At 43.8% G+C, this 19948-nt stretch overlaps 1 protein-coding gene across 1 annotated transcript; it reads left to right on the forward strand.

Moving 5' to 3' along the window:
* Window positions 1-3906: 3906 nt before the first annotated feature.
* On the forward strand, window positions 3907-18193 carry pdgfaa (platelet-derived growth factor alpha polypeptide a). The gene is made up of 6 exons (XM_080449037.1): window positions 3907-4546; window positions 5194-5290; window positions 10700-10807; window positions 11074-11267; window positions 16904-17030; window positions 17279-18193. The coding sequence occupies exons 1-6, from the start codon at window positions 4484-4486 to the stop codon at window positions 17287-17289; spliced, it is 600 nt and encodes a 199-aa protein (XP_080305163.1). The 5' UTR covers window positions 3907-4483; the 3' UTR covers window positions 17290-18193.
* Window positions 18194-19948: the final 1755 nt, after the last annotated feature.

Raw genomic sequence — 19948 nt, forward strand, 5'->3', positions numbered from 1 at the left:
CATAGGGTTTAAGGGGTTAAGCTATACCCTCTTGTGCATCTCAGATGAATATGCAAAACAATATTTCCTATTGACTTTGTATGCAATAATGTCATTGATGTGTTACAAAAAAAAGGTATTAGGTCTGCTGTAGCAGTTAAACTATTTCTCCACCAGTTGAGCTCATGCACTTCCACCGTGGCTTTGAATTTACACCGCACAACGAACCTCTGTTTTCCCTTCCCAAACACAATTAAATGAGCTTTTTTTCCCCCTCAAAACCGTGGAGCCTATGACAATACAGAATGAGGGAATTGCATTATACATAATAGGTAAACTCCAGCATATTTGAGATCTTAATCCAGGATAAATCCGTAGTTGGCCCATGCTCATGCCTCTCACAATAGGTTTTGGGTGACGTCCAATAGAGCTTACCCTTGGCTTAATGTTGAAATCCATTCCGACTTTTTTGGCGAGGGCTTTTATAATTAATGTCGGGCAAATAGGCTAGAGGAGGAGGAAAGTAGTAGGAGGAAAAATCTATATAAAGGGTTTTACCACCATGTGTTGAGGGAGTTTTGAATAGAATTGGGGATAGCCCTTAACCCCCACCCTGCCTGTAACATTTTTATCCTCTCGTGGGATTAACTGCCTCTCATTACAAAGCTCACTTTTCTCCCTCACTGTTATGCTCATATCTCCATCAACAGTCCATATTCTAAATTCTCACACATTTCTACACAATATATGCTACTGTTCACACTTATGTTATAGGCCAGCAGGTTGATAATCGAGGGATTACTGTTTTGATCCTCCTATAATGTAAGCACCCAGTATTGCTGATGTTAGTAAGCCGAGTAAGGACACCTTAACACCCAAGCATGTGACATATTATGTTACCCCATTATGATAAGTGTATTTCTAAATGGTAAATGGTCTGCATTTCTATTCTGCATTTCTATAGTGACCACAGTTTAGTTTAAAGTTTACTGATATTTGTATATTTAACTGCATGTATATTCCTGGTAAATTTTGCTGTTCATATTCTATAAATTTTATATGCTGTAAATGTTCCTCTGGCTGCAACATTATAGTTACATATCCTACCTCAGTAAACCAAGGAAGGTGTCTTTCCAAATGATATGGTTTTTGCACACCTATGTTTAAAAAATGTTCTACACCTACTTGTATTATACCTTTGTTAGTTTTCTTTTGTTTTTATTATATGCTAAACATTGTTGGCACAGTCTGGTGGAGTATGCCACACCAACATTTCACTGCACATACTCAAGCATGAGCAGGTGACAAATTAAAACTCTTGAATCAAAGTGCGTTACCTCCACCCACCAAGGCACCGGAGGAAACCTATCCACCAAACTATCCCCCGACATCGTTTTACTCAAGTCCCAAAGCCAGGAAGAGCTGGGGATCGAACTGTGAACTTTCCGGTTCCCAGACGACCACGCTACCTCCTGAGTTCCCAGAAGTTTTCGCCAGCTCTCGCATACAAACGGGAGGCTCCTGAGCCACTGGCACTACTGTAAATACTTATCATCTCACACAGTCACTGTCCTCTTCTCATCCAAACACACTTCTAACATAACTAGATTTCCCTCTCACTTATCTCATCCTTCCCCTCTGCCTCTTTGTCTTTGCAACTTTTGCTTTCTCATCTCTCTGCCACACTCTCTCTCATTATTCTTTCTACCTCTGAGAGTGACTTTTTTTTTTCTCTCTCTCCCACCAATCCGCCATCATCTTCTGTCCTCCAGCAAGCTGGTATCTGGTGGTGACAAAAAGCTCTGCGGATGAAGCGCACTGGTGCTGATAGAGAGCATATGGTGCTGATAGAGAGTTCTGCTGCTGATGAACAGTTCTGCTGATAAGAGTTCTGCTGATGAAGAGCCCCTGGCTTTGGCTCTGATTGTGTATTGTTCAGTATATTATATTATACTATACTGTACAAAAAGTGAGTTAATGTATAATTGCAACTTGGATAGTGATATGCTGCTGGTAGATTCTGAATGACAGTAACTGTGTGTTTGGATTCGTGCATAGGAGTAAGTGTGCCAGTGTGGATGAGTGGGGGACATGCCCTGGGATTGACCAACCACCGCCTTGTGGGTAAGTCTAGGAAGAAAACAACATGACTGTCGGTGTATGACAGGTGGTCCTCCCTAAGACTGGAGCACCAGCAGTCTCATGCAACTGTGGAAGAGTGCCGGTGGTCCTGGGATTCCCCTTGGCACCGATTCCCCCCCCCCCCCCCCCGCAATTAATACTTGCTGCTGGGACATGCACACCATCAGCGGCACTCTAAACAACATCTTTGCACAGGTATCCATCTCTGCCTCTGTGACACTATTTTTATGTATACCTCACTGTATATGTCATCCTCATTTTATTAAAGCACAATTGACTGAGGAACACCATATTTGCACCTTCTGTGTAGTTGACTACATGCTGTAAATACACCATTCATGCACATTTTCTTAACTCTCGATTTCTTTCTCTCTCTTCTATTTAACAATGTAACTGAAGTTGTGGGAAGCTTGGGAACAATATCTCCCACTCATTTATACTTGGTGTAGACTTGTGACACTAATAAAGTTTTTCACGCAAACTCAAACAAGAGTTTGAGTGTAGACAGCAAAATTCCCAGCGTTCATTTATCCATGTGTAACTCAGAGAGTGCACAACTGTAACCACATGGACCTTTACGGGTCCATTTGGTTACATTTGTGCACTCAATTACATTAACACTAAGGAGTTTACAGTGTATGGGCATATTTACAAGCCTGTGTAGTGGATTTCCAGATTCCACCCCTGCTTTGCCCAGCTTTAGCTCTAGAGGAGACCTGGATCTCATGCATTCCTTCAGAACTTACTCCACTAGCACAAAGACTAGAATGTCACCACAAGTAGAAGAGAGAGAGAAAGAGGGACAGCATTGATGTAAAATATTCACATCAATGTGTCTCTTGCCTTGCTTTTATTTGCAGTGATGTACATATCAAGTGCCTTCACAGTAAAATCCTCAGTGTTAATTTAACTTGTGTAAAAAGTAAAGACATTTTTGGGGTTTTCTGCCTTTAATTGATGGCGTACAGTGTAGATGGAGAGGAAACAGGGAGAGAGAGATGGGGAGAGAGATGGTGCAGTAAAGATCGTCGGGAATGGAACTCGAACCCACGATGCACTGTCAGGCTACTTTAGAGCCTATATGTGCCCAGACCGCTAGGTCAGTGGTCTGAGCCCAGAGTGTCTTTGTTGTCTTGCCATCAACATTTTCCTTCAGGACCTTTGTATTGCTCCCCCTCTCTTCATCTTTCTCTCCTTCTGTCTCATTGTCTTTTATATCCCCTCTATCATCCACTGGAGTCTAGTCGCTGTCCTGGAAACTTTTATTGCACGCCAATTAACCAGAGATATACCAATTAACCCCAGACACACCAATTTACCACAGACACACCAGTCTTATGCTCACCAAATCTCTGTCTCTGTCTATCCCTGTCTCTCTCTGTCTGTCTCTCTCTCTCTCTCTCTCAGGTATGTTCAGGTAGGCATTGTATAAGCATGCCCTAATACAATGGTTCTCAACCTGTGGGTCGGGACACCGGTCCCCACATGATTTTGGGGGGTTCCCCAGTTGATAGTTTAAGTGACAATTTAAGGACTTTTAAGAAGTAAAATAGAATAGAATAATGGAATAGAATAGGCTAGCCTATATGTTAGAAGAGTGCTTGAGTGCTGCACAAAAAGAAAATGATCATCCTACCTCTGCTTGACACAGAAGTCACATCTGATGTGTTTTAGATAAAGGTTCTATAAAGCGCGTTCTCGGTGTGAGAGGCGCGTGGCCGCCATGCAGCAGCAGTTATAATATCCTCTGACTCAAAGCATCCACCACTTCATTCAGTCTGGAGATCAGATCACGCGACCGCCCGGGACCCTCTGGGTATTCATTCTTTCAGACTATATGCTGTGACAAATATATTGCTTTTAAAAAATGCATTTGGATTTCCTCTCATGTACAAACAAAATTTGATCAATTTTGGACCTATTAGGCTATATCTCAACTCAAGGATGTAACCTCTTTAATTTTTGTACGTGTTAAGTGTCAATGCATTTATGCACCAAAACGCACAATCGGATCGGATTATAAGGATTCACAAACTGACGAATGGATCTCTAAACTCAAAAGGAATGTATAGAGTCACCTGTTCTTTTGTTTCAAAGCGGCGATCAGTAGGCGGACATCACCAACTTGACCTCAGTTAACATTGCTTGATATTATAGCCTGAGGGGAATTAGACAGACTACTAGGGAAAGTTGGCGCTTACATTCTCGACATTTGGGGCTCACACACACACGCACACACACACCCGTTGGGATCGTGATCGTGGAGGTGGTAGTGTCTCCTCCCGAGGGATGATCGTGGGTTCCTGGGACGCATGGGAGCGTAACTTCGTCCCGTCCGGGAGTGGAGCGGACCAGAGAGGAGATGAGAGCCGCCTTCTACCACCTCCTCGCCGGGTACTTGTGCCTTTTATGCAGCTCTGCTGAGGTAGGCGTGATGGAACAATATATGTATTTTTACATTTTTACATTTATTCCAGCAGTTTTATTTTCAGATCCAAATTTGGACAAAATATAAAAGGAAAAATACATAAATATATATTATATAGCCTATAAATATATAATAATAATAATAATTAAAAAAAATATATATAATATATATATATATATATATATATATATATATATATATATATATATATATATATATATATATATATATATATGTGTGTGTGTGTGTGTGTGTGTGTGTGTGTGTGTGTGTGTGTGTGTGTGTGTGTGTGTGTGTGTATGTACAATACCAAGTCCCCGAAAAAGGGATATAGGGGGAAGCATTAAGCTTAAGCAGTTAACATGCAATAAAGAGGATTGTATTGTAGGCGCTTTGCTGCTGCAGCGCATGACGATCTGGCTATTTATGTATGAAATAGACATCATCCACACTCGCTGTGTAGCCTATACGTGCACATACGTGTGTTAAATGGGGGGGGGGGATGCAACAAGTGCAAAGAGCCGGTAAGTAACCGGGCGTGTGTGTGCAAAGATTTGCGTACCATATTGTAGGAAACGAGCATAAATCAAGACTTATTTCCATTCATAGTGGAGTGACTGCACTGTTGTACTGTGTTCTACCAGGAGTCACCTCTCCCTCGGGATCTGCTGGAGCGACTGTCCCGGAGCGAGATCCGCAGCATCAGCGACCTCCAGCGGCTGCTAGAGATAGACTCCGTAGGTAAAGCACTTCATACAGAACCCCCTCTCATATGATTTTGTAATAATTACTGACATTGTGCAAATGGATGTAGTAAAAAAAAAAAAGCACACAAATATAACGTGATTCGGTTATTCAATAATGCAGTTTCTTTGACACCTGATCATGTTGTGTGTGGTCATATCATAATATTTCTCTTATCATGAAAAAGAAAAAATATTGGAGGGATAGATCACCCCCAAAATGACTTTTTTTCCTATCGATTACACACCCCATTGAGACTTGAATTCATGGATTTTTTTTTGTTTTTGTCGCATTCCTAAGCCAATAATTTGATGACCAGCGGAGACGCAAAGTGTCAACTTTGAGTCTCCTACCGGAGACATGAGCATCTTTCCACCGGTCATTAAATTATTGGCTTAGGAATGCGACAAAATCAATATCTCCATGAATTCAAGGCTTCATGGGGTGTGTAATTGATAGAAAATAAGAAATGTTTTGGGTGAACTATCCCTTTAAGTCTAAACCAGCAGCATGAGTATTTCTTCTGTGATATTGATAAACATGACCTAGCCTAAGTTGTCACATAATGAGTTTCTGTCTGGAAAAACACCGGCGGCCACACTATAAGGGGCCTATAGTAAAACCTGCTCTATCCCACAATCACAGCATATTTTATCGAGGTATTAGTTGGAATAGGCTCAATGGTCAGTAAGTGGGTCTTTTCTTCCACTCTGGCGGTCACATTACTAGAACGCCTCACCAAGTGTTGCCAGGAGACAAACGGACTTGACCCGCTGCCGCTGCGCCGCACCCTCACAACTTCTGTGCACTCTGCGGTCACATGGTCAAAGCTCAAAAGCTTCAATGTTTATATTAGACCAGTGGTTCTCAAACTTTTCTAATTTCAAGGACTCCCATAACTCTGAGAGTGTACAAATGGAAAACCAAATGGACCCGTAAGGGTCCATTTGGTTCCATTTGTACACTCTCAGAGTTACAGACTTGTAAAGGGTCCATTTGGAACCCTCTCAAGGAACCCTGAGGGTCCCTGGACCCCACTTTGGCTATAATGTCTGGTGTGCAGCACCCAGGCTAAGAAAGAATGAAGGAAAAACAATAGCATCCGTGACTGAAGCTCGGGATTGCTTTCGCAGGAAATAAATCTGAAGCCGAGTGAATCGCTGGGGTGACACCTGAGCAAAGGTGCGATATTTATGTGTTTCTCCCTTTCGGACAAGCTATAAAGTCCACCCACACCAGTGCTCCCACAGAATGGTTCACCTCTTGTTGTCTGTGGAAAAAAAAAGTTGATTCATTTTTCATGTCGCAAAGGGAGTGAGCGGTGGCATCGTTAATTCTAGCATCATTGAGATGCAAATGTTGAGTGTGACGGCTCCCCGGCCCGGTGGGGGTCAAGTGGCTCAGTTCATTATGCTGTTGTCATGCTGTCCATTATTAGTTTGAGAGCAGTGCCTGGAAGGCTGCTGTGTTGCTATGTATAATTCATGCTCGAATTCCTGCATGTCAGGGGCAAGAAAGAGGGAGCGAGAGAAAGAGAGACAGACAGAAAAGAGGTGGAGGAAGCACTTGGTGGTGGTTCAGAAGGACACTGTGTGTGCACGCAAGCGTGTGTGTGTGTGTGTGTGTGTGTGTGTGTGTGTGTGTGTGTGTGTGTGTGTGTGTGTGTGTGTGTGTGTGTGTGTGTGTGTGTGTGTGTATGTGCGCGCGCGCGCGTGCATTGACTTGACGCACACACATGGCAGTAAGTTCCTGCACGTATAGGCGATAGAGGAACATACACACACTCAGTCATAGACAAACAGAGACAGACATGCACATGCACAAACACCCACATAGAGTTCTCAGACAAAGTGTGAGGGTTTGGTGTGCATAATCAAATTAAAACGCTCCTCCCCAGACATCATTCAGGCTCATTTCCGGGAACGGAGCATTCGCACGCGCACACACGCACACACACACACGCACACACACACACACACACACAGATGCACGCATAATCTTTGAATGATATTGCCATGCGAGACAGTCTTTGGATTCCTTGGGGCTGTTTGGCACTGAGAGGTATTGGAATGGTTTGATGAGACTTTTATTACTTTGGAAACAGTAAAGTGTCTTCTACAACACATCTACAGTCTGTTTACATTGTTAAATAGAAAACCATAGACGCAGGCAGGTTTATTTTGCAATGAAATTAATTGATTATATACACACAAAGGACATTTTGCTCTTATGTCTGGGGTAGGAAACCCCCTTCCCCCGATGGGTTTTATTTGATAACGCAACCCAATCTCTTGACTCTGCCTACAAATAACACAATTCTACGTTACAATTGCGTGCAATGCATACAGCCAATTCGTGTATACACACACACACACACACACACACACACACACACACACACACACACACACACACACACACACACACACACACACACACACACACACACACACACACACACACACACACACACACACACACAGACACACACAGAACACTTCCCCCACTCCGCATCTTCCATGTGGGCAGAAGTTGGACAGAGACCACACATACAGTACAGTGTGCCTTGGATTTATTGAAGCAGACTTGATTTATAATACTCTTTCTTGAGAAGAAATAGATTATTACAGCAATCAGGCCTTCCTTGTATCTAGTGACCACACACACTTTTAGAATAAACATAAAGAAATGTCCCGCTTAAGTGGTCAGTGGTGTGGAAAGACCCCTATCCTCAGTGTTAAATTACGTAACTCAGTTTTTACTCTGACTCACACATTACTCACTCACCTGTCCTCTGTCACTTCAGCACTAATCTCTCAAGAACAGATTCTGCTCTGCGTTGGAATCTGTCGTGAAGGTTCGTCATAACGTGTACACACTGGGCTACAAGTGGGCGTGCCTTCAGATCAGGAAGCAGGCTGCGCTTTACCCAATCAAATGTAGTGGGCGGGATTTACGTGTCCGCCGATCCTTCCCCACTCGAAACCAACCAAAACTAATTTAACAATAGCGTCCGCGGAGCAGACAAAACCACGAAAAGATATTCACATTTTAACTTGCTCTTTCATCATAGAAACAAGTGGGCTTATAACCAAAACGATCCATGTTCTCTGGGAGAAGTGGTGTTAGTGTTCCGTGTAGAAATATTGTTAGTGGGAATGAAAACATAGTCGCACCACCGGAAGTGAAACGCTGAAGGCAGACCAAAACCCCGGTTTCCTTGCGCACGGGTGCTACTGTCGCCCAGAGCCAAGTGAGAAAGTACACAGCAGAGGGCGCTGTTTTTCCTTCTCATTTGGTTCTGGGTTCCCAGATTGCTTCAGCACAGCCTGATTGGAAGAGCGCTTTTATTTTCTCCATCAGGCCATGACAATTATCCATATGTTCACATCTTTATCCATAAACCATCTAAGATAAATTGGTCACTTGATTTTTACACATTTCTGTTTGACTTCAGCAGTACATTGGACTTGATTTGGAGGTCTAATGAAAACATAGGTATGGGTTGAACTTCTTCCTCACCACCCACTCTTTTTGTATCCCTATTTATCCAAACAATCTGACCTTGTTGCACATATCCTTTCACTAGAATGCCAAATATAAGAACTGCTGCGTGCAAAGGTGTCTGACTATGTTTATCATATATCGTATATATCATCATTGCTGTCATGACCATCATGTACTGTGGCAGCAACTGCAGGTTCTTGACCACAGCAGCAGCATGGGTGCTATATCAGTACTATGAGCTGTAGCGTAGAAGGATATTACCTTTTTGGACAATTTACTGCTTAATTTCCTCCCTCTTTTGTGTGTTTTCCTGCACCACCTGCATAGCTTAGTTTCATATGGAGTGTGTTGTCTAACCTCAATGTGTCGTCCTGGCATCAGCCGCAAACAAATCAGTCAGCTCCATACAAAAGGGACACAGGTGTACAGTGAGGGCCACGTAGCGGCCAGAACCTCTAGTTTTTCTATATTTACCTTGCACTGACTACCACTGTGATTACTATGCTGTGTGTTTATACATGAGTATTTGTGATACAAACCCTGCTTGTCAGTGGTCAGTGTGGTGGAGACAGTGTTCAGGTTTGTGTGATGCAGTTTTAAGGGCTTTTCGCATCGGGATTGACAAAATTATCATCTTTCAACCCTTAATGGGGGAGTGTGCGTGTGTGTGTGTGTGAGATTGTGCCCCTTGGGCCGCTTGTCGCTACGCCTGTCAGATTGCCCGTGCCCCCCCAAACTGAAGACTTGCCTCTCATTGAAAATGAATTACTAGGCGCTTTCACACGCTTTCCCGTGTGAAAAGGCCTTTACAGGGAGTCCAGGAGCATGGTGGTCCTTGACCCAAAGTCAGGGTCATGGAAGGGAATCAGGTGTTATCAGGTGTGGTGTTTCCTCCTGAACATAAGTTGTCCCAACTCCTAATGTCAAACTAGAGATAAATGGAGGATCCTTGGGAGCTCTTTTGCTTCTCACTTCAACTGAGTTTGAACTGCAGGTCTTCTCTACTCTAATCCACCATGGCACTGGACTTTATTAGATTAAATAATGTGCCAGGCTGTATTTCTAAACATAATTTGGATCCTACAGTATATAGTGAAGAGCTGAAAGAAGACAACGACTGTAGATGCCAGGTTTGAGTGACACGTTAGTGAATTTAGAGTGCATTCCTTGCAAGCAAGTGCAGCGGTGGTTCCCAAACGGTGTGCCGTGAGACAAGCCCAGGTGTTTCTTGGGATTTTGCCACAACCACACGTTGTTATTACAATATATACAACTATACAAAGTTATATTAGTATAACTTTGCACATTAATTTCCCGATACAGAGGCAAATTCTATACCCCCCAAATATATATTTTTTACCACTTTCAACCTGATGTCCTTGACGTTTGATTGATTGATTGAATACTTTATTTAGAAAAGACATGGAAACAGTACATGGAAGTACAATTCACAATACAAGGTCCTCTAAACTGGATCGCTCATAAAAGCACAATGGCTTATTTAAAATGAGATCCCCACGCACTCAAATCATGATGACATTAACATCATGACGTCATCATGACATCATTACGTCACATATTTTCAGAAACGCATGGCATTGCGACATGTTTTGAAGTTGTACATTTGCTATTTTTGCTAGGAATACGAGTGTGCCTTGAGATTTTGACTTTTGCCCATTAAAGTGCCTTTGGCACACCACTGTTCTACACTACAGTATGTTCAAGCATGTTTGTGCATTAAAGATGTGTGTGCAAGTATCATGATCTGTGTTTGTCTTTGAGAGTGTGTATGTGTGTATGCATGCGTGCGTGCGTGTGTGTAGGAGGTTGGGAATGTTTATTAAAAGTGTTATTTTAGTATGTGTGACATCTGTGTTGTGCTGTTTTGTCTTTGTCCAGAGAATGAGGTGATCAAGGACACCAAACAGAGGGAACACAAGGACTTCTCCCACAGTTACACAGACCTGAAGACAGCATACACACACACCAGACCCAGGAGGAGCATTGGTGAGACACACAAGCATGCACGCACGCACGCGCGCGCACACACACACACACACACACACACACACACACACACACACACACACACACACACACACACACACACACACACACACACACACACACACACACACACGCAGGCAGTGTTGTGTGTCCTGCAAAAACTAGATGGTTAACTTTTAATTGGTGAAAAACACATACAGTACATTACACTTTGCTATTGTACATTATCTCATATATTCATACAGCATGTATACTTGATTCCCCAGTGGTGGAGGAGGCCGTGCCTGCGGTGTGTAAGGTGCGAACTGTGATCTATGAGATCCCCAGGAGCCAGGTGGATCCTACCTCGGCCAACTTCATCATCTGGCCTCCCTGCGTGGAGGTGAAGCGCTGCACGGGTTGCTGCAACACCAGCAACATGCGCTGCCAGCCTGCCCGCAAGCACCACCGCATCGTCAAGGTAGGAGGGGTACGCAGTTATTTGTGAGACATCCAGCACACACGCATGCACACACGCACACACACCGACACTCTCTCTCTCTCCCTCTCTCTCTCTCTCTATCTCTCTCTCTGACATACACAGGCACATGCACACACAGGCATCGAGAGTTCTCACACACTATCGCTTATACAGACACACACATCATCATATCGTCACAGTCTGGCAAGAACCTTGTATCTCCATATTTCATCTAATTAGTTGTGTCACTTGTTGAAATCATTGTGGTGTTTGTGGTAACAAACAGCGACTGTTGGGGACTGTCATTTATTGTCATTCTTTGTGTGATCATCATATGTCAAAAATGCATCTTATTTTAATAGCTAAAATAGACAATCTTCAAGCTCACAATACGTTGCATCAAGATGTATTGTGAGCTTGTAGATCTCCTTTCTTTGCTGTACAACATCATCATATGATGAAGTTTCAAATAGAGCTTAATTGGTTAAATTCCTCTGTAGGAGCTCTACAATTTCAGGTCCTTATTCCAAGTAGAAGGGGTAACATATTTAAAAGCTATTTTTGCCTAATTCTCTCCTAACTCTTTGAAACCAACATCTGTATGGTATTGTGACAGCAAAGGTCATATTGATATTGGTTTCTGTGTATACAGCTCTAGGAGGAACCAACCAATGTGAATGTCTGAGGACATACAGAGATGGCCGTAGAAAAGCAGCATAACGAGTACAAAATCGTGTAAGAGAAGTCGAGAATTCCACTGCCTGTAAAAAATCTAATAAAAAGTAAAGCACAGTGTCCAACTTCTTTTGGCACTGTTCAGGTGCATTCATAGAAAAGATCATCCTATTCCCATAAAGGTAAAAGAAACTTAAAAAAGAAAGATGCTTGTGCTTGCTTTGGATGGAGAAACAATTCTTTCAAAAAAAAGAAAAAGAAAAGCTAATTTAATTTAATTTTCAGCTTGACACAAGATTTTCAGTATGTGGCTTGAATGACAATTTATGACCAATAATAATACTTATGTACTTATATGTTGTGACCAATTCAATTTCAACCCCTTGAGCAGTTGAGATCTTATGAAGATTGGATGAGTCGCATGTGTGCGCGCACCATACACACACACACACGCACATGCACACGCACACGCACACGCACACGCACACGCACACGCACACGCACACGCACACGCACACGCACACGCACACGCACAGTTGAGAGAATACAAACATGCCAAAAACAATTACCCCTTGCGCTTTCACTACACTGTTTGACAGTGTGTGTGTGTGTGTGTGTGTGTGTGTGTGTGTGTGTGTGTGTGTGTGTGTGTGTGTGTGTGTGTGTGTGTGTGTGTGTGTGTGTGTGTGTGTGTGTGTGTGTGTGTGTGTGTGTGTGTGTGTAGCCTGTGTATGTGTGTGTGTAGCCTGTGTATGTGGGAGTAGCTTGTGTATATGTGTGTTTGTGTCTGGCAGTAGGTCAGCCCAAGTACATAATAGCTTCCTTTTGATCTCTGCCAGAGCTGGCATTAGGACTCAGTAAATCCTACTGTTTCACAGTCCCACACTACGAAATAGGAGCCGGCTCACAGCATGTCTGTGCGTGTGCGTGTGCGTGTGCGTGTGCGTGTGCGTGTGCGTGTGTGTGTGTGTGTGTGTGTGTGCGTGTGCGTGTGCGTGTGCGTGTGCGTGTGCGTGTGCGTGTGCGTGTGCGCGCGCGCGCGCGTGTGTGTGTGTGTGTGTGTGTGTGTGTGTGTGTGTGTGTGTGTGTGTGTGCGGTGCTCGCATGCCTGAGTGCGTGCATAAGTGCATGCGAGTTTATTACAGAAGGCTTTTGTGAGGTTATTTGTGAGTCTTATGTGTGCACGCTCACCACATACACATACAGTGTGAGAGTTAATAAGTCAACATTTGCAGAGCAGTTGGTTCATTCTCTCTGTTTGTGTCATAGTGACATTTCCCCCTGCCAGATCTGTCTTTGTTTTCTACCCCCCCACCGCCAGTAAACTTTGTCTTTCAGCAACATTCAATGTACAGTATAAAGAGCTTTTCACACATCGCCACAGCGCCATGATGTCTATGTACTCGCTTGGATGCAGGGTTGCATTGCGCTACTGTTTGTACACAACTTCTGGCAGCGGGCGGGTGGGTGCGTGCGTGCAATGAGTACGAATAGGGTCGTTTCAAAGTAGTGCACCCACTTGTCTGCCTGTCAGACAAGTGGCTCCCTACCTCACCTCTCATTGAAATTGAATTTGACACATCAGTCGTTTCCTGTGTGAAAAGGCCTTAATGCCGACTTTATTCCATTATACGCCGATGTTGTTTGCTGCAATTAGCCGATCTACAAGCTCAATGAGCTTGTAGATCAGCTATTGTTGGATTTTTTTTTGGGGTCTTTTTTTGCCTTTATTGGTAGTGAAGAGAAGTCAGGAAATGGGAGAGAGAGATGGGGAGTGACACGCAGCAAAGGCCATTGGGATTGGGACTCGAACCTGCAACGCGCTGTAAAGGCTACTTTGGCGTTTAGGTGCCTGGACCGCTAGGCCAGTGGTCTACTCTGGGCCAGATCAGCTATTTTTGACTGTGTCCTTGAACGTTCAGCAGTTTAGACCCAACATCTAAAGATCTATCTGGGGACGCCTACTGATCATTCCCAGAATATCCCACCAAGTGTCATGAAAATATTGTATCCATTCTCGATTTTGACCTTGACGAAGATTGTGTGACCGTGACAATTGACCTTTTGGACCCAAACCTAATCATCTATTTGGGGAAGCCTACTGATCACTCCCACCAACTTTCATTTAAATCTACCCTTCTATTCTATAATGTTCTTGCTAACAGATCTATGATGATATAATATAACTAGTACATTTGTTTTTGGAGGTGGTCTCCCTGCTCTTCCATTGAGACATTTAGATCCTGTGGTCGTGTAGGACAGCTACTGGTTTACAAGAGGTATTGCATGAAACTCAAATGGAAATATCTCGGCTTCCCAAACGTGCTCTCTATGGCTCAGCAGTAAAGATGTTGGCGTTTGCGCGGAGGACTGGGGTTTGAATCCCAGGTTTACGGACATGACAGATACTGATTGGAGCTTTAAATCGGGTGATAGAGAGTGAATAGAGAGAGTAAAACAGCTGGGAGGAGAGAATAAGGGATGACATAGAAGTAGGAGGAGTGGATCGGAAGAGAAGTGGGTTTGGACGGAGGGATGATAGGGAGGGGCAGATAGACGGATGGTAACGCAAGATGAAAGCGCAGGGAGTGATAAAGTGACGGAGGACTTTTATTCCCCTGTGCTTTGGCCCCCTGATACACAGTCTGAGATGAAAGCATGTGTCCTGTGTCCATCCTGAGAGGAAATCAAAAGTAAAGTCTTCCACATACCCTGAGATCCTGCACTCATCAAAGACCGGTGGGCGTGTTCAAGAAACACTTGCATGCTTACACACACACACACACACACACACACACACACACACACACACACACACACACGCACACACACACACGTGCGCGCACGCAAGCACACACACGCACAACCTCAGTAAATGAATCCCTGCACAAACATACAGTACCAGCTGTGTTTGTATGTTGGTTCTGCAGGGAAACCTGCTGTACCGGATCATTCTGCACAGTGATGGCTGGCAATGTTTCTAAAATGGAGGTATAACCCTAGAACAACTTTGGGGTCGCGTTGCGATGCGTTGTGAGTTTCTACAGTAGGGTCGACTATTTCTGTCACAGGACGCCGCATCGTATAAATCAGGCTTCAGGAAAGAGAGAGATGTGTGTGTGCACGTGTGACCACCTGGATTTCTGGTCTCCCTGGCATGTGAACTAGTTCACAAGACAACTGTGACAAGTCCCATCCGCCTCATCCTCTCTCTCTCTCTCTCTCTCTCTCTCTCTCTCTCTCTCTCTCTCTCTCTCTCTCTCTCTCTCTCTCCCTCAGTCTTTCTGTCCACTTTTCCATATTCCATCACCATCCAAGGTGACTGTCTCCTCAACAGCTCTTGCTCTTAGTTGTCAGCACCCAGGAGGCTAGAGGCAAACACTGGCATTTGAAGAAGGGCATGAAGGAGAAAGTTTGGACGAAGTGCAGAGTCGTTATAGACTTTACAATTTCATGGTCCATCAACTGAGCCATTCTCCTCACAAGTACATTACTATTTTCTATTAAGGACATGGAAAGAAAACTGCCAGCACTCCACTAATGCCCTTTCATTGCTTTATTTGCCTCACCCAGAAAAGCAGCGGTGCGTTTCGACCCAATCGTCCTTCCTCAGCATTGTACACCTACAACGCTGACGAAGACCATTTTGGTCGAAACGCGTCCGTTGCACTTCGGCAATCTTGTTGACAGAATGCATTTGAGATACATTATTTTGGATGAAGACAGATGGTGTGCCTTAGTACTCTATGGAGGGGTGTGTGTTCACCTCAGCTGAACCACGGTCCACTGTAGCGTACATGCAGCATACAGCCTCTCAGCTCACACTCTGGTCTCTGAGAGTGTGGGTCTGTTCAGACTTGAACCAGAGACGCTTGTGCAATCAGTCCTGGAGCTCTGCTGCCTTGGCACCCATGTCTGGGACATTAACACCTGTGTGTGTGTGTGTGTGTGTGTGTGTGTGTGTGTGTGTGTGTGTGTGTGTGTGTGTGTGTGTGTGTGTGTGTGTGTGTGTGTGTGTGTGTGTGTGTGTGTGTGTGTGTGTGTGTGTGTGTGTGTGTGTGTGTACTTGTATTACTATACTTGTGAGGGCCAAATGTCCGAACAAGTATAGTTGAAGTTGAGTAATAGACATTATTGTGAGGAGAACTTTCCTGGAACTCATGAGAAATGGATGTTTGAGATGCCTATAGTTCCGCATGCACCGACAATAGGCGATCAACAAGCGCACAACGCACTGCAGTAGATTGGCTATTTTCGGCTTCACGGTCAGGTTTAAGAATTGCCAAAGTAAAAATGTAATTAATTAAATCAGCATCCAAAAATATTGATATCCTCACAAGTATAGTTACAAATGTGCGTGTGTGCTGGTGGGTGTGCGTGCATGCTTGCATGCTTGCATGCCTGATTTAAGTGGTAAAGTGAGTGAATGATGGGGAGAGAGCGAGTTTTTCTAATCTGCTTAAATACCAACAAACCAACGCATTTTCACATCCGTTTCGTCAAATGGGTGGGGCAGGATTTGACCATGCGTCATTCTGTGTGAAGAGACGGGACTTCCCTGCATCAGATATTGACACGACGGGGCTGTCCTGTTGTGTCTTTGTCAGTGTGATTGGGGTGCCGTCCTAGATAAAAAAATCCTATCAAATGGTGGTCTGTGGCCTATTACATATCAAACTTGGGGGTCATTGAAATGGAAAACATTGGAGATTGGTAACGTAATGTAGCATGAGATAGGGACACTAACTCATACTTTTTTTTATTTTATTTACTTTGCATTTGTTAGCGGGAAAAGAACATGAAATGGAACATTTCTTTTTCTTGAAATCTTAATCGCTTTTTCAAAACATCTCCCCCCACGCCCCCTCCACACCCCCACCTCCTCTGCCCATCTCTTTCTCTTTTTGTGTTGTGTGTGTCCCCCCCCCCCCGTCTGCTGCCCCCTCCCCCACCTGCTGCAGGTGGCCAAGGTGGAGTACGTGCGGAGGCGTCCCAAGCTGAGGGAGGTGCAGCTGAAGCTGGAGGAACACCTGGAGTGCACGTGCACCAATAAACGCCACATCAGCACACACACAGACAACGACAATGGTGAGCAAGCATGCTGCGTGCGTGCGCGCGTGCGTGTGTGCGTGGGTGGGAGAGAGAGACAGACACAGAGTTGATTGATTCCCATGTTAACTGTGCTGTGTATACTTGCTCCCCTCCCATGATGAACTACAAATGTACAAATGTAACCAATTTGGTTACATTTGTACACTCTTGCAGTTAAATGAACAATCACGATTTATACAGTGATAATTAAACCTCCCCTTCCTCCATTTTGATTCTTCCCACAGGAATCAGCTGAAGAGAAATGGATGGATAGAAGAATGGAAGATGGAGGACATGGAGGACAGAAAGACAATGACAGCCTGTAGCAGAACAAAACAATGACAAGCACCTTCTGCCAGCAGCATCTGTTTCAGCCGATGTCTTCCATGACAGATGTGCCCACAGGAGCCTTGCAGGTCTGCCAGACGACACGACTCGGCTGTCAAACGCCTGCGCGGCGGCCATGTCGTGTCAAATGGACAGTGACCGCTGTTAGCTTATGTTCAGTTCTGCTCATTGCGTTTGCCTGGGAGAAAAAGATTATACAAAGAGACCTAATTCTTTTACAACGGTTATTTCCAAACCTTAGAGAGACAAACAATCAGTCACAGTAACTAGCAACAGATAGACTTTGAAATTTTAGCTTTGAACAATTCTTCAATGGAGAAACATACTTCGTCTTTGTAATTCTCTATGCATGGATGGACAAATAATTGGTCAAAACAAAAAAAGCGCTTGTATTTAAGCCACTATCACTGGAAGGGAGGTGGATTCTGGGATACTGGAAGAGTGGATACTGATGTCTTATTCCTGTTTCAGAGTACAAATGCTCTGGGACGGATGGATTATAAGGATCTTGGAATCCTTCCAAGCCTTCTAGGAGATTCCATCTGTGAACATTGGCTGGGATTAAGTTTTGTATTCAAAGATTTACTCTTCCTTCCGTGCACACACACACACACACACACACACACACACACACACACACACACACACACACACACACACACACACACACACACGCACACACGCACACACGCACACACGTATATCCTCTTATTTTTGTAATTTCTCATTTTCTATTGCTGTCGATTTCTATTGCTGGCATGTTATCAACATACAGGTTGAAGAAAAGTCATATGTACATGTTACTGATACTAATAAACTATTTATATGTATGATTGCATTTGAGCGTGTGTTTGGGTGTGTGTGTGTGCGTGCATGCTTGCTGCTGCGTGTGTGCATGCCTTCAGCCTGCAGGATCATATTGAACCCAAATACAGAAGAGAAGCAACACTGAGACACTGAACCAAAACGGCGGTGAACTTGTTTCTGAGTAAGAGTAAAGGTCATTACACACCGGCGATTATGCGAATATACGCAAAATTCGGAACTCGGTCCGAATAAATAAAAGAGCTTTTTCGCTCCGCGAAACTGATGTGGAAGCTTGCATTGACTTTATAAGGTTTTTTAAAAAAACGTATTATTCGCATGAAAAAATCGCCCCCGGTGTGTAAGGACTTTAAGGCTTGATCTGTACCAGTGGTTCTCAACCTGTGGGCCGGGGCCCACTGGTGGGTTGCGAGGGTATTGCAAGTGGGACCCCCAAAAAATGTCAAAAACACTGAAGATTTTGGTATGGTGTGTTTTCTTTAAAACCTTGAAAAACTTGTTTTCATTGTGATAAATAGGAAATATATTGATCCAAGCCGGAACACAGTCGATTGATTGCTCATTAAAATAAACATGCAGCAAATCCAGAAAAGGTTGAGAACTACTGATTTACACTTGCAGTGTTCATATCCGATGTACACACGTTGTGAGCTTGTAGGCCTTCTATTTTCGCACTCAACACTGAGGCACAACATTGCAGTACAAATCAGGCGTGAGGAGAAAAGGACAAACAGCAGTGTTCTGGGGAAGCACCGTGGAACAAGCCTCTCACTCACGTGGGCTCATTCCACTGTCATTAATAAAGGGAGTGTTGTTACTCCAAACTCAGGTTGAGGAAGTGATAGTTCTCCTGATAATTGGAAGGTAAATGTTTTTGGAGGTGACCTCATCCCATCACTTGCAATTGCAACGACGCGTGATGGAGAGGAGGAGGTGACTTTGCGGTAAAACATACAAGCTGCAGCTTCTCGGTCAAAGTCTGGCTGTCATACGGGATAACTTTTTCAATTAATCAAATGTTATTTTTGATACAAAAAATTCCACTTCCATTTCCATTTCACATGAGTGTTTTTTGACCACTTCTCTAAACCATATTTTTAGTTGCGAGTGTCTTCCCCCTCAAAATGACGCAGGCACTCGCAGGAAGTTCTTTGAAAAAGGAAATGAATCTATGTTCACATGTTGCTGTTGCTCAGTAAACACATTTCACATACATACCATTTCTGATGACATTGTTGCTTTACGGTGTCATCATTGGAAAGCTCTCAGAACATATGCTTTATTTGATTGGAGCCGGTTCTTCCAGGGTTTCGTACAGACCATGAACAGATGCCGTAATGACCACGTAGCTAGACCACGTTGGAGTTAAAAATGTAACTCCCTCTGTCTCTCTCATTCGATTTTCATGAGTGGGACAATAGTAGAATACATTTGATAATACTTTAATGCACCAGTACTAATCGTGAGTTTACAGGTTAAAGCCAAAAGGGAAAAGGGTGATTAGTAAATTGAGGAAAAATAAGACCAATTGGCATCAGAAAACAGGAGCTATACAGTTCTCACATCTTGAGATCTGAACCATAACTCCTTTGTTTCACGATCCGCCCCTACCCAACCCCCGACTTTAAATCCTCTTTTTCATGCAACACATTCAACCCGGCTTGGAAATTGAGGCCAATAAACAACCAGCGAAATAGAGAAGAAATTGTCCCCTTTGGGTTTTTATGGCAGTGTGCACGTGG

The sequence above is a fragment of the Gymnoscopelus braueri genome, assembly GCF_963280865.1.
Source record: "Gymnoscopelus braueri genome assembly, chromosome: 2".
NCBI classification, from domain to species: Eukaryota; Metazoa; Chordata; class Actinopteri; order Myctophiformes; family Myctophidae; genus Gymnoscopelus; species Gymnoscopelus braueri.

What these genes read in the sequence shown, in the direction of transcription:
- pdgfaa (XM_080449037.1), top strand. Translation starts at nt 4,484, where the DNA reads ATGAGAGCCGCCTTCTACCACCTCCTCGCCGGGTACTTGTGCCTTTTA. An exon ending in GCTAGAGATAGACTCCGTAG is followed by an intron (nt 5,291 to 10,699) that starts GTAAAGCACTTC and finishes GTCTTTGTCCAG; the next exon opens with AGAATGAGGTGATCAAGGAC. An exon ending in AGCACCACCGCATCGTCAAG is followed by an intron (nt 11,268 to 16,903) that starts GTAGGAGGGGTA and finishes CACCTGCTGCAG; the next exon opens with GTGGCCAAGGTGGAGTACGT.